General features: G+C 40.6%; 1 protein-coding gene across 1 annotated transcript in view; it reads left to right on the top strand.

Annotated features, from left to right (window-relative positions):
• Impg1 (interphotoreceptor matrix proteoglycan 1) overlaps nucleotides 1-14,498 on the top strand; it is a 125,626-nt gene that overhangs the window by 12,300 nt on the left and 98,828 nt on the right. The window contains exon 2 of the mRNA XM_021207592.1: nucleotides 8,987-9,217. Coding sequence (XP_021063251.1) covers nucleotides 8,987-9,217 — 231 coding nt within the window. The remainder of the gene's footprint in view (nucleotides 1-8,986; nucleotides 9,218-14,498) is intronic.

Below are 14,498 nucleotides of genomic sequence, written 5' to 3'. Positions count from 1 at the left end.
CCCTCCCTCCCTCCCTCCCTCTCTCTTTCTCTCTGTCCCCACTACCTCTGTGTGTGTGTTTGTGTGTGTGTGTGCATACAGAAATGATGTAAAGTCTAGCATAAGCTTTGCTGTTTGTAATCTTTTGTTTTAGCCTCACATATTGGGAAGTTTCTCCATTCCCCTCTGCTCTTTGCCTCCTCTTCATGTGTGTGCTTAAGCCATCCACTGCAGGTTATTTCTTCTGCCCAAAACCGCATTGCTGTAGCTCACACAGACTTATAACTCATGTATAGACATTCAACAGAGCACATTTTTCTACCTCGCTCTCTTTCTATAGAAGTATTGAAGTGATTATTAACTGTAGTTCTTAAATAGACATTTCTATGATAACTTTAGACATTGCTTCAACTTCAATCTGAAGGTTTTATGACAAGGTATTCTTATTCTCTGCTAAAAAGCATTTTCTAGAGATGGAGAGGTGGTCCAGTGGCTAAAGCCTATATTGCTCTAACAGAGGACTCAGGTTCAGTTCCTAGCACTTATGCTGGGAAGCTCACAACCATCTATAACACCAGTTTCAGTGGAGTCAGTGTCCTTTCCTGACCTTCTTGGGATGGTGCACAGCAGTGATGCATACAAACCTATCTTTAAAAAGAAGTTTTTTAGTATGATTAAGAATATTTTCTTGAACGATAATAGCAAGAGTTAGAACCAGTTTTTGAAGTGAAAGGACAGATTTATTGCTTCTTCCCATTTACTAAAAAGCAGTCTGTTTGATGATTCCATGAAGTCATGACTATGTCTGCAAATGAGTCCCTCAGGAAGCAGGTATAAAATATGTCTTCCATCATAACTGGAGAATGATCTGCATTGGAGTATGACTTCATAAATAGTTGATAATAATCCACAGGATTTTGTTTTTTCTTTTCTTTTTAAACATCACTTTTACACACTACAATGAAATGATGGTTTAACTTTTTAAATTCCTTGCATGCTATTGAAAATGGCAATTCGGAGAAGTGCCCCTGTCACAACATTGAATATTCTCTCTCTCTCTCTCTCTCTCTCTCTCTCTCTCTCTCTCTCTCTCTCTCTCTCTTATAATGGGAGACTGAAGACTTGAATCTCTACAAATACTGGTCTTGAGAACAAAGAGCCCACCACCCAAGCCACCCAAGCCACAGTACCACGGCAGTCACTTTACATGTCACCTTCATGCACACATAGTGATCAGCCTGGTGAGAACTTTGATGACAAGCATAGCTTTGCTGAACACTCCGGCAATCTGTTCCTGTCCATGATTCTCTCCAAGCCTGTCTCACTACCAAGACTTCTGACAGCTTCCCCCATTCAGCATCTACTTTTTCCACCTTGGCAGGGGCGGGGGACTATAGGAAACTTTCGGGATAGCATTTGAAATGTAAATTTAAAAATATCTAATTAAAAAAAAATGTTATCTCATAAAAAAAAAAAAAGTTATTCGGGTGGCACTCAAACCCTTAGTAGCTTCCTAGAAACCTTCTAATAGATGTCTTAGATCAGAAGGCTAAAGAGATGATACAGAATAAGTGTGTGTGTGTGTGCGTGCGTGTGTGTGTGTGTGTGTGTGTGTGTGTGTGAATAATTAGCTAGTTAGACTACTTGTCACGCTTAATAGAAGTAATTATGAACAAAGACAGAAATTTCACTTTTCTCTCTGTCGCTCCCATTTGCTGGGTCTCCTTCTTGCTACCTGCAGCTACTGCTGGCCCAGGCTGATCATCTTTCATGTTATTATAAGTTCACTGATGGAATCGCTTTTGTCTATATAAGAAGATGTATATCTCATACATCTTAGATGGAGTTTGAAGAATGTTAAAAGTCTAGCTGCTACAAGAAGCTCTGAATTCCTACAGTTAGCTTCTGAAAAACAGGCAGTCATGTGTGAGGTGTTTCCTCAGCTAGCTAGCAATTTTACCATGTTCCTGTCCTTAGTTTGACCTCTCTGCTTACTTCCACTCAGGCCCAGCATTAAACCAACTCCTTTCACCACTTTTCAAAATAAAGTATTTATAATTAACTGTAGTTTATGATATCCATCTCTTTAGCCTTCTATACTGGCTCATATGTAAAGGGAAAAGATATTTCTGAGTTTGCTCAAGTATTCATATGAAAAAAAAATCTATTATAAGCCCTAGTATCTTAGAATGTTTGCTAAAACACTTGAGTAAATTTAACACTCACTCTCTGAAGAAACAACATGATGAAAATATGGGGTTGTTTTCTTTCCCACTTTTAGAACAGAACTGCCTTCTTTTAGACCGCATGTGCCCTTGCCTCTCCAGCAAGAGCATTCTCAGTTCCTAGAAGTGTGTTCCAGTGCCTTGAGCTGGAAGCTGGGTATAAGGAGACCTCAACCAAAGGTCACACTATCCAAGATCTCTGAGGGAGCCAGCTATGTGGCTCACCCTGTCGCCACCCTCTAAAACAAGTGGCTCCAGTGTGATTTTTTAATCCCTTTTCAGGGCTTAGAGGAGTCAATTAACTTTGCGAACACCCCTCCCCTTCTTTATTACACTTATCCTTCTTGCCCTACCAAGGGACTTGGGAGTTCTCATACATTTGTGACATAGACCTTTGAAACTTTCTCTACTTAGATTCCTAGGCATGAATCAGACAAACCACTGATGAGTCGACTAAAACGAAGTCTCACCCCTTCTAGACACAGAAAGGAAACCGCACTTCTTTTTTCTACCGATCACTTGCTCTGACTCCAGTTCTGTTCTTGCTTAACAACATGGTATGATTTCAGGATCCTTTGCTCCTCACCTCAGAGTCCCCAGCATCTACCTTATAGAATGGTTTCTCTGTGGTCAAGTGCAGGGGGCTAAGATAGAGGCCTGGGACATGGACAGGGACGGATAGAAAATCATTGTCTTCTGAGATCCTGACCCCTTCTCTTCTGACACAGCAAGTTAATAATAGATAAACCAGATGTTATGATAAAGAGAAGATGATACAATCCCTCTAACTCTGTGGAGGAGAGTCAGTGGGAAGTGACAGTTTTTAATAGTGAGAAAGGTTGCCATGACATTTGCCCAAGTTAGAGAAGGAACTAAGGTGGCATCAACGCCGTGCATCGTTGAAAATCCGCCTACATGCTGACAAGTGTAAATGCTTAGTCACAGCATAATTCATTCAAGGAAATAACTAGGTGCTTCCTTAACTTCTATCATCCTTTCATTGTATCATTGATTCCAACATATTTTGACATTCAGGTCATAGAACAGGACTGGCATTGTGTAGGGGTATTGGAAAACGGATGTGGGTGAACAGAGGACACTGTAAGTGGTAGATGCCTGCATTCTCCACATGAGCATCCAGAAAACAGTGTTTACCATGCATGCTTTTCACAAATAACACCAAAGAAAGTGTTGAGAAACCTAACTTGATGATACATATTCAGGTGCATTGAACATGGCATCTATTTAACTGCCTCTGCTCTTTGGAAATTCAATTATGTAATTGAGAGTCTACTAATTTAGGAACACAACCTGGATAAAATGGACTACAAACAAGTCTTGAATTTTCATAAATACTGAAGCCCCTGACTCCTGTGAGTGGCATTCTTTCTAAAAACTTCCCATTGGTGTTTAGGCCTGAAATGCCAGCCACTTTGTCTCTATACAGTTCTATTCTTCAAATGGAGACTGTGTTCTGTATAAATTCCAGTAAATTTTATCTCAGCTCCCATTAGTTTATTCATTAAGACACTGAGGCTTTTCCCCAAGGGAAACATAATGGATTTGCTAAGTGCAAATGGCTGCTGTTTTCATTGCAAAGCTGCTGCAAAGAAAGGCCCCGCTCCACTATTCCTGCATCTACTGCTGTCAATGTAAGTGTAAAGCAAGCCTTAGTAGAAGCCTGGAGGAGTGGGATGCTAAAAACATGCCTCTAAAAGAAAGAGTTTGGTAAGGAGTGGTGCACAGGCCTTCAGATTAGCTAGTACCCATCCTTGTGCAATTAATCTGGATGGGAAAAACAATACTTCTCACAATCACTATGCACTATTGAATCCCTTTGAACATACATAATCAAGGATGAAGATAGTCTATAGGCTATCATGGGCTCCATGGGTACTAATGAACCTTGAGACCACATGGCATTCACGTTTATTCTGCCTAGGAAAAGAATCCCTTGATTGTAGGGTTTCCTTTACATTAGTGAGTAGTCATTCTTCTGCAACTCAAACCAAATTATAAAAAAGAAACAAAAGATTAAAAGTCGCTACAATAAGGTAACGTTTAAAGTCATTACATCCATTGATTATCTTTTTATATATTTTCAATCTTCAAAGTATGCTATTGTCACATTGGAACAACTAATCCGGTTAACAGGCAGAGTGACTGGAGAAAAGAAAAGCCCTCTGCAACTAGAGCGTCCATGTTGACCCACATCCTTAGTCATCTCGGAGTTTACCTATCCACGAATATGCCATTCTCCTTTCTTCTCACCCTAACGTTTTTCATCAGTCTCATAAGAATCTGCCAACCCAAGCAGAACCCATCCTTCCCATGCTAAATCTTAGCTCTTCCCCCCACAAACTATCACTATCCAACGCTTAGAAGTGATCACAGGGGCTGTGCTTCATCACACTTTGTCAGCACGCTCTGGTCCTCCCATAGTCAGGGTTTTGCTTTCCAAGATTTCCATTTTCTATCAATCAGTCCACTGTGTTCAAACTGTTACATGCAGAGCACCAGAAACAACTGCAAAGTTTTCATTTCTGCACATGACGGGACCTCACTCCATCCTGTTCTGTTCTGCCAAGGTAGTCAAGCATCTGTTCATCAAGAGTACGCACACTGTGTGTGGAGTGGGGAGGGTGTGCTGTGCATGCGTGCATGCACACATGTGTGTACACACTCTCGTGCATACACATTACCTCCCCTTTAATCAGTGACTATCTTAGTTATCAAACTGACTGTTGTAGTATTCCAGTGCTCATCCTCCAGTAGAACGTATTTCACTTAATAATGGCCCGCAAAGTACGAGTGTGGTCATGCTGGCAACTCACACAAGTCAAAGAAAGGTCAGAAAGGGCTACCATTGGGAAACAAAGGAAAGCATCTTAACCTAAGGAAAGAAAAAGACAATCCTGTGATATGATTGCTGTTATTGTATATTGTACATATACAATAACAATGAATCTATGCAAGAAACTGTCATGAAAGAAAGAAAAATTCTTTCATTCACACCTCAACAACAAAACTTAAGTGAGTCACTGTGTATAAGAGATTAATAGTTACCATTAAAAGACTGTTAAATGTATAGATTTAAATGTAGAAAATGCAGTGTGTTAATGGTATGAGTCTATCAAAGGTTTCAAACATCCATTGTCTTTGTGTCCATCAGCACTGCCTACAGTTAGAAAGGACTGCTGTGACATGGAGATGGCAGCACCTTTGGTGAGGTGTTCCCTTTAGCAAACAGAATACTAATGGCCCAGTACATTCATGAGCACTTCGCAATATAGAGATAAAAGAAATGAGGGAGAGAGAGGGAGAAAAGGGGGGACGTGTGAAATTAGAAGCTTCACTTATGTAAAGCCTGCTTTGTTGTGAAAGGAGATATAAGCAGATGTTTTGAAGCAGTGTACAACATAAGTATACATGGACAACGATCAACACAGTATCAAGAAAGTGCATTAATAGCAGAAAGAGTAAGTGCATGGTCATGCACATAGAGGAATGAGCCAAAGCAGATACAGAGATGGAAGATTGTAAGACTTTCCTTACTGTCTGCTAATTCTCAGTAAAAATGTCATCAAAGCCAACAATGGAGAGGAAACATCAGCAAAAAGGTACATAGATCTGTACCTTCGGAGGATACAGAGGAGGAAATGAGTGGAGGCCTAGAATGATAGCAAACAACTAAGATCTTGGGGCTCTGGAGGCTGAGGAGAGTGAGCATGAATGATGGGATAGCCTGGGCTATCCTAGGGTATGGTCTTGCCTTGGTGTGGGGAGTGGAGACTGAATGGAGCAGGGACGGCAAAAGCTGGTGTGGTTTTATTTAGTGTCGCAGACCTTTAGCAAGCGCCAGCCAGCTTTCCCCCAGTCACTCCCAGGTTTGTTGTTACCCCAGAGGCAACACTAATACACTTCCTGGTGGATATCCCACATTCTTAGTTGGTACCCCAGAGGCAACACTAATACACTTCCTGGTGGATATCCCACATTCTTAGTTGGTCGCATTAGTTCCTGGCAAATTCTGATTTTACCAAAACATATTTTATACATAAAACATCTTTCTGTTCTTTTTATTTTCATTCAAAAAAGATTTTTCAATTTTTTTCTTTTTAATGATGATATTAATCTAACAACATAAGATGTGCCCTGGATTTCTGATATTAGATGCTGACTAGAGGACATAAACACTTCCTATTATGTTAGATGACTGTTCCCAAAACCAAATGAAGGGTTGCTTTCCTGGTGCTTATACTATAATTTAAAAGAAATACAACTGTGTTCTATCCCCAAATGTGTAATATATTGAATTTTGGGAGGGTTTTATATTTGTTGGTCTTAGACAAGAGATATGGGTGGGGCTGCTTGCTTGCTTGTTTTTTCTTAGGATCCCATTGCCATTTGCTTGTGTCTGTAACTATGAACATCGTTTGGTGATTCCTGCATGTGGTAGTTATACCCTTCCTTGCTATGCTCGCTCACATTTTATGTTTGGCTCAGAAAAAAATTTTTTTTGCCTCAAAATAATATCAACGGGACTTGAGACTCAGTAGTTAAAAGTACTTGTTATTCTTACGGAAGACCCAGGTTCATTTCCCAGGACCCACATTGTGGATTACAACTGTCCTTAACTCCACTTCAAGGTCATCCGGCGCTCTCTTCTAGCTCCTGTGGGCACCAGACACCCAGAATGCACAGACATACCTACAGGCTAAACACTTAAACATATAGATTTAAAATAATAAACAGATATTTTTAAATTACAATAATAATCATTTCCAATCTTCTGGGGCTAGGAATATAGCATAAATAAGGCCCTAGATTTGATTCACAGCACCTTGTAAAAACTGGGTGTGGCACACACCGGAAATCCACCAAGGAGGTTAAGGCAGGAAGGTCAGAATTTCAAGGCCATCCTCACCCAGGGAGTCCAGACTAGCCTGGGCTAGAAACCTTGTATCAAAATATGATTTCCCAGTCTTTATAAAATAGGCTTCCTTCCTTAGTCTTCTGGTATCAATTGATTCTCATTAAACTTTTACCTATGTTTCCAAATATGTGCGTTAACTAAAAATATCAAAGTCATGAAAGTGTATCCAAATAATCTTTAAAAGATCAGTATCTACATTATCTCTCATGAGACAATGACCGTAATGCTACAGACCTTGTACAGACCTCAACAGAGAGCAACTTCATCATCTCTTCGGCTATCCTTTTGGGGGATTTGGTTTGGTTTGGTTTGGTTTGGTTTGGTTTGAATTGGTTTGGGGGTTTTTGTTTGTTTGTTTGTTTCTGTTTTGTTTTGTTTTGTTTCAATGAAATAGGTAACATTTCTGTTTCTCCTTCCTTTATCCTTCTTTTTGTTGTTTATTTTAAGCAACTCAAAATCCTTAGAAAGGGAATGAACAGGTTTTATCAATGTTGACTGCCCCACAAGTATCCTTAGGTTGGAGTCCAAACTCCCTAGTATCAGCACTCTTGCACATTGATTGGGGAGGAAACACAGATGAAGTATTGTGAACTAAACATTAACTATAATACTAATACAAGAAGAGCACTATGGCTGTTTTTAAGCAAAAGTGGGAGCAGATCAGTTGGGGGTATCCAATGATCATGGGATCTAAGAAACCTGAGGAAGATGGAGAATGCTTAGCTTTGCCCCAGCATTGATTGATGCCCTTCCACTTCACCATGCTACCAGTTTGACTCAGGCTGACTCCACTGCCCCAGAAATACTGAGCCAATCCAGGTAGTCCCCAGCTCCTCCCCTGTGATTCCTTAGCAACAATCAACAGCACATCCCTCAACTAGTCTCGATCTAGAAATGCAGAACTATCTCAGACTCCATTAAGAGGAAAGCTAATCCCCAGCACAAACAAGGGGAGAACGCTGTTCCAGTTGCTGCTAGCAACCATCAGAGAGACTGCTGGGATCGGGTGTATGGGGGAGTTCACAAGGTGAGCGCACAACTCAGAGTCCCAGCCATAGCTCCATTTTAATCAGGAGCAGCTTCCCCTGGGTGTACTGTTAACCTCCTGCTTGTGGAAACCAGTTCTTCATGATTATCCTCACTCCAGATGGAAGCGCCCTTATAGATCCTGAAAGGGTGGAAATTGGAATCCCCTGGGGATTTTCAGGGATCACCTGAAAATACTGTGTGCTTCTCGGGAGTACCAATTCTAGTGTGTGGTTGCATGAGCCAATCGATGTTTACATGCCGTCCTTCCCCAAGAGTCTTTCCTAAAAACTGCTGTCCGAGAGCACAGAAGCTCTGCAGGACTCCTCGGAATGCCACAGGGAATACCTGGACCCTCTTCACCCCAGTTATGAAGGAAGTACTTAAACTCTGTGACATTTGAACTGCTCTCCACTGATTGGCTTGACCTTCTGCTGGATTGTCTTCTCTGTAACCTGTTTTAAAAGATGTCAGCTAGGAGTGTTCCCTTAATACAACCGGTTGTGTCTGTAAGCCATATCAAAAGAGATATATGGGAAGTGGTCTTGATAGTTCATAAGGTGAGGTAATTTGGCTATATCTATAACATACATATACATATACATATATATTTATTATATATAATATGCATATATTCATAATTCTCTTCTCTCGTTTCTGAAACTGCTTTGTCATTTTTCGGGATTACAGTTGTCAACTGTACCAAAATAGAAATGTTGTAAGCCAGAGGGCTTGTTTATTTCACTATCCACATAAGGCACATGTGCACTTGAGTATATATTTATATATATTCACCATGAAATCAATTTTTTTCTTACAGATACTTCTATTAAAATATACAGTTCTGGAATTAAAAACATAGACAAAGCCCCAAGAATCAAAACAATTGAAAGTACTTCAACAATGCACAAAGTGTCAACCATGAAACGAATATTCGATTTGCCAAAGCTTCGAACCAAAAGATCAGCACTTTTCCCAGCTGCTAACATCTGTCCACAGGAATCCTTGAGACAGATTTTAGCAAGTCTTCAAGAATATTATAGACTGAGAGGTAAGGACAGCAATGGGAGCTGAACCCTTTGTTCTCTTTATCCTCTCTAACCTACACACCCACAGATGATCTTCAGCCCTAAACATTCATGGTCTTGCATTCCTCCATGGGAGGTGTAGATATCAGTCCACTTAATCAATGGCATCACGGGCCACAAACACACAGAACAGTGTCGTTCCTGAGCTCTTGTGATTTATAATAATTTGTTGGGGACTGGAGAGATGGCTCAGCAGTTAAGAGCACTGACTGCTCTTGCGAAGGTCCAAAATTCAGATCCCATAATGAGATCTGACCCCCTCTTATGGGGTATCTGAAGACAGCTATAGTGTACTTACAATAAATAAATAAATACATAAATAATCTTTAAAAAATAATTTTTTGTGCTACATGGAACCATGAGGGTCCAGCAAAAGAATCAAAAAAAAAATGTTTGATATACAGGTTTGGCTTGATTTGTTTATTGCAAAGTCTACTATTGAACTTTAATATTGTTCTTCTGAAGTAAAAAGCTCAGGATAGTAGCAACATTAGGAAACTTAACAAGCTGATTTATGACTTAGGATTTTTTTTTCAAAAGCAACATTACATCCTAGATTCTTTCTCCTTCAATAATTGTAGTTATTGCTGATTCAAAAAAATAAAAAGAAAAAAGTCTAGAAGTTTGGAAACCTAGGGGCAGGTTGAAGTACAGAGGAGACACAAATTACAAATGGATTCCAGAGCACGCAGGGCGCTGCCTACTGTACCCGTGGGCTGAGGCACATCGAAATGTTTACCAAGACAGTATTGCAGAATGTCTTGCATTCTTGGAAATCATTAAGGAATTAAATCAACCACAGCTGCCAGCAGATGTCCTGCTCACTTTGTTTACTAAGCATAGACTAAGAATTCACATGACTTTAAAAGAAAATTCCACTAAAAGGAAAGAAACTGGATGTGTAGCTGGTCTTCTGTCCTCTGAATTTGTCCAAAGGGTGACAAGCATCCTGTCTCTCTGGGCTAAGTTCATCTTGCTTGTGAAAGTAGAGAGGATTGGGGGTTTCCCACCTTTATGACATGACATGTTGTTAGTGTCCATGCCAAACTGTGTATCCTCCTGCTCTGTTGAAAGCTGGTTTACAGGAGCAACTGGTTCGGTGCTAGTCTGTGGTGAGGTGTGCCTTGTTACAATTGAGAACACATTTGTGATCCTGACATTCAGAGATCCTCTTTGATACCTAAACCTATCTGTAGGGGGTGCTGGGGTTAGAATCATCTTAAGAGTTCTCATTGGATTCTTAGATGTCTAATTGTATGTAAAAGGAGTTCTCATTGGACTCTTAGATGTCTAATTGTATATAAAAGGACATCCTTACAAAAGTCTTAGCCGTAGGTAAATGGAAATTACTGTATCGCGCTCAAACGGAAAACCCTAACCGTAGAAATGAAGTACCCTGTATAAACACTCTGAGGCCCTAGCACACTCTCCACAGAAGTTTTTCAGGAAAATACTCACTGAGGGATATGGAAAGCAAGGGTCCCATTCATCAGAAATGTAAGGAAAAGACAGAAATGTGTGAATTATTTATTCTGAGTGTGCCTACACATTGATCAGATAACAATGCCAGCAAGTTCTATAAAGTTTGTTAATGGACAGAAGTGTGCTTGTGAGTGCACGTGTGCGTGCGTGCACATACACACACACACGTTAGTGCTTACTTTTTAAATGTGGAATCTTATTCTTTACAACGCTGACATATATAATCCACCAGAGGTATTTGGGATACACTATCATATGACCAAATTTTGAGTCCTGAATTGTACTTCAAAGCTCTTTATTGTTGATCAGACTTGCCTCACTCATTCATGTTTCCCTGAACAGAACAAAACACTGTTTTTCTCCCCTCAGCAAATGGCAGTCCATTATCTTTATGGTTACTTTTGGGTGATGTGAAATTTTACTATTCGTCAGTGTGTGTTTCTTAAGTCTTAAAAAAAAAAAAAAAAATGCTTCTCGAAGAAACAAGAAATAAGAGCTAACCACAAAGCTGGGCTCCTTTGATGGACTGACCCACTTACTGGTCTCATCACTGCCTTTACAAAATGATCTGATGACATCCTCCAACAGACTCAAGGGAGAAAGCTCCCCATTAGGACATCAAATAGAAATAGTGAACTATTTCTTCTTCCCTCAACCCCCAAGCTTAAAGCACCACAAATGAAATGTGTGAATCCTTGTGTGGAATCATTACAATGCTGTCCCTGAGCACAAATGCAAGCAATGCGAGCTGGCTTCTCACAGTCTCCAGGGGAGCTTCCTCAAAGATACCCAGACTCCAGTACCTCACCATGCTGTACCCAAGGCTCTCCTTCTCTTTGCTCTTTCTCAGTCCAAATATCAAGCTACCTTTTGGGCTTTTGAGATAGCTCAGCAGGAAAAAGGACTCATCACTAACCCTGAGGATGTGGTTTGAGTCCCCCAAACCCACAAGGTAGGAAAGAATGGATCTAACTGCCACCAATTGTCCTCTGACTTCCACAGATGTACACACACAGAGAGACACACAGACACATAGACACACACACACTTCTCAAAAAGAATATAAAGAAAATCCACTGGTTCTTGTTTTGATGGGTTGCCTTTCTTGTTACTGTGATAAAAAATACCTGAGGACTTAAGGGAGGAAAGGGTGATTGACTATTGGAAGATACTGCTCATTGCTGCACGGAAAACATTGCAGCAGGAGCAGGAGGTGCCTGATCCTGTTGCTCTTCCACTCAGGAAGCAGCGAAAACAGCACACTCTACTCCCCTTCTCCTTCACACAGCCTGGGACAGGAGCCAATGGAATGGTGCTGCCCACACTTAGGGAAAGTCTTCTACCTCAGTCAAGTTTAGAACACCTCACAGACATGCCTACAGGTAGGCTTCCATGGTGAAAACCTGTCAAGTTGATCATCATGATTAAGCATCACAAGTTACATCTGTAATATAACGCTCCATATACAATGCCATGCCCCTGGCAGATAAATCTTTAAGCAACCTTCTTGTGCTTCAAAAGTAAATTATTCTCTTCTCCGTGTCTTTATTTAAAGCAAGTACTGATGTCTATGGTGGAAAGTCCAACAAGGGTAGGAGAAAAAGGAAAACACAGACTTCATAAACAAAATCCAGCCTCAGTTTCCCTGTATGACAAGGCGCCACCTGCAGAGGTCTGTCTTGATATATCCTCAGGCTACAAGCAGTGAGGAAAATTAGCACATGTGCACATACAGGGAGAGAGAGACAGAGACAGAGACAGAGACAGAGAGAACACATACACAGAGAAACATGTTTGCATACATAAATGAACACATGCATGCATACATGTAATGCACACATTTCTAATGTTACACACACACGTCTAAGAAGCCTACAAATTTGAATTGAGGCTTAACTTGAGATAGCTAATAAGATAAACTCTGAATAAAATCAGTCCAAGCATTAAAATGGACTGAAATAAAATGAAAACTGTGCCCTAAAGCAACACACCCAATGTTTTACCTCCCTGGTAACAAGAAGGGAATATTGAATCATAGCCTCCCTGATGTTTATGGATATTTTTCATGAAAGGCACTAACACTAAACCTCAAAGGCAGTGACAATTTCTTTTATGTATTGTTGTATCTCTGGCAGTTGGGTAGGGATTGAACTAAACTAGAAGGTACACTCATAGGGATAGGCAAAGGTGAAAAACATACTCTCAAAGACAGAAGGAGTGTGTGGGCTAGGAGGACAGCAAGGGCAGGGGGCATGCAAACGCCGGACCCACAACTATTAGAGTTTGGACAAGTCTGCAAATTTCCAAGGGTGCTTCCCGAGTGCTGGGGAGACGAAAGGCCATGTGCTCCATGCTGCTGCTGTCAGGATGGGCACTGTCACCTTTGCAGGCAGCTGAGAGGTCACATTGAAAAGCACATTTTCTATATGGGACTCTGCACTGCTTGCCTGTGTCTTCATTCAAGGTGAGAGACTAGACCTTTGAGCAGTAGGACCATTATCCCCATTACCTCTGTGAGTTACTGTGGAAAGATTGGCTGCTCCGACGATTCTGGCCAGGTGCTGCTGGCAAATGGTGGCCTTTCATTGATCTGAAATCACCTTTGCCTTCAAAACAGAAAGCACAGAGAAAAGAAACCATGATGTGGGTGGAAAGGTGGGACGCAAGACACAAGAGTAAGATTCCAAACTGGTTTTCCCTCATCTTGTTCCTCCCATGAGCAGTTTTCATTAGAAAGTCAGAGGATGTCCATCTCTCCCCACAAAAGTTCCAATTCCTTCTCAGACTGCAGGAATAAAACATAAATAAATAAATAAATAAATAAATAAATAAATAAATAAATAACCACACAAACATTATTGATAATGGAATCTTCTAACATATCTTATTAAACTCCTATACTAACTTTTTAACCTATGTACCACCACGGCACATCTTTCCATTGACATCTACAGTTTTCCATCATGAGCTTAAATAATTAATAAGAATGTTGCTTTAAAAAAAAAAAGAATGTTGCTTTCAGTGGGCTGTAAATATTGATACTTAAGATAAAACAAGACTCAGGTCATTCTTGTGGTTCAGTGTGAGTCTCCTGTGCCCTATAACTATTGAGCCATCAAATTCTTTTAACAAACAGATTAACCAGCTGTCCTCCAGGGCAGGCAGTGCTGGGGATGTGATTCAGTAGTTAAGCACCTCTCTGATGGCGACCATCAATGGCCATCACTGCAGGGAGGAATGAAAACTGGAACAGTGACACAGAGTTTTCGTAATAAAACAAAATCTGAGCTATGGAGTGGGGTCAAGTAGTAGAGTCTATGAATCATGGCCAATGACCTCAGTTCAAGAAAACGTCACCTCTCCTTCTCTACCACACGTATCCATATTTCCTTTGCATGTCCCCCTGAGTCTCATTTCTATGTAATTTAAATTTATGCTTTGGCAAAGTATCTCGCCCCTGCCCCATTACAGGCTTCCACATGAATAAGGGCCATCCATCTATACCTCATGCCCCATTATCTTTCTCTTAGCACACAGTAGGTGCTGGAACATTTTGGATGATTAAATGTCTATAGGTAGAAATGTACCTACCTCAATTATGCAATCAAGATAAGATAACCCCCCAACAGATATGCCCACAAGTCAACCCAGTGTAGACAGACAATCCCTTCTTGATGTTCTCTGGTTCTGCATTGTGTTAACGCTGGCAAGCACATTTGTAAATTAGTGTGTGAACATAAGCTGGAAAACACTTTCTGTACT

This window comes from Mus pahari, chromosome 10 (assembly GCF_900095145.1).
Source record: "Mus pahari chromosome 10, PAHARI_EIJ_v1.1, whole genome shotgun sequence".
In the NCBI taxonomy this organism is placed as follows: domain Eukaryota; kingdom Metazoa; phylum Chordata; class Mammalia; order Rodentia; family Muridae; genus Mus; species Mus pahari.
The sequence above is the reverse complement of the archived record's forward strand: the minus strand, read 5'-3'. Positions and strand labels throughout refer to the sequence as shown.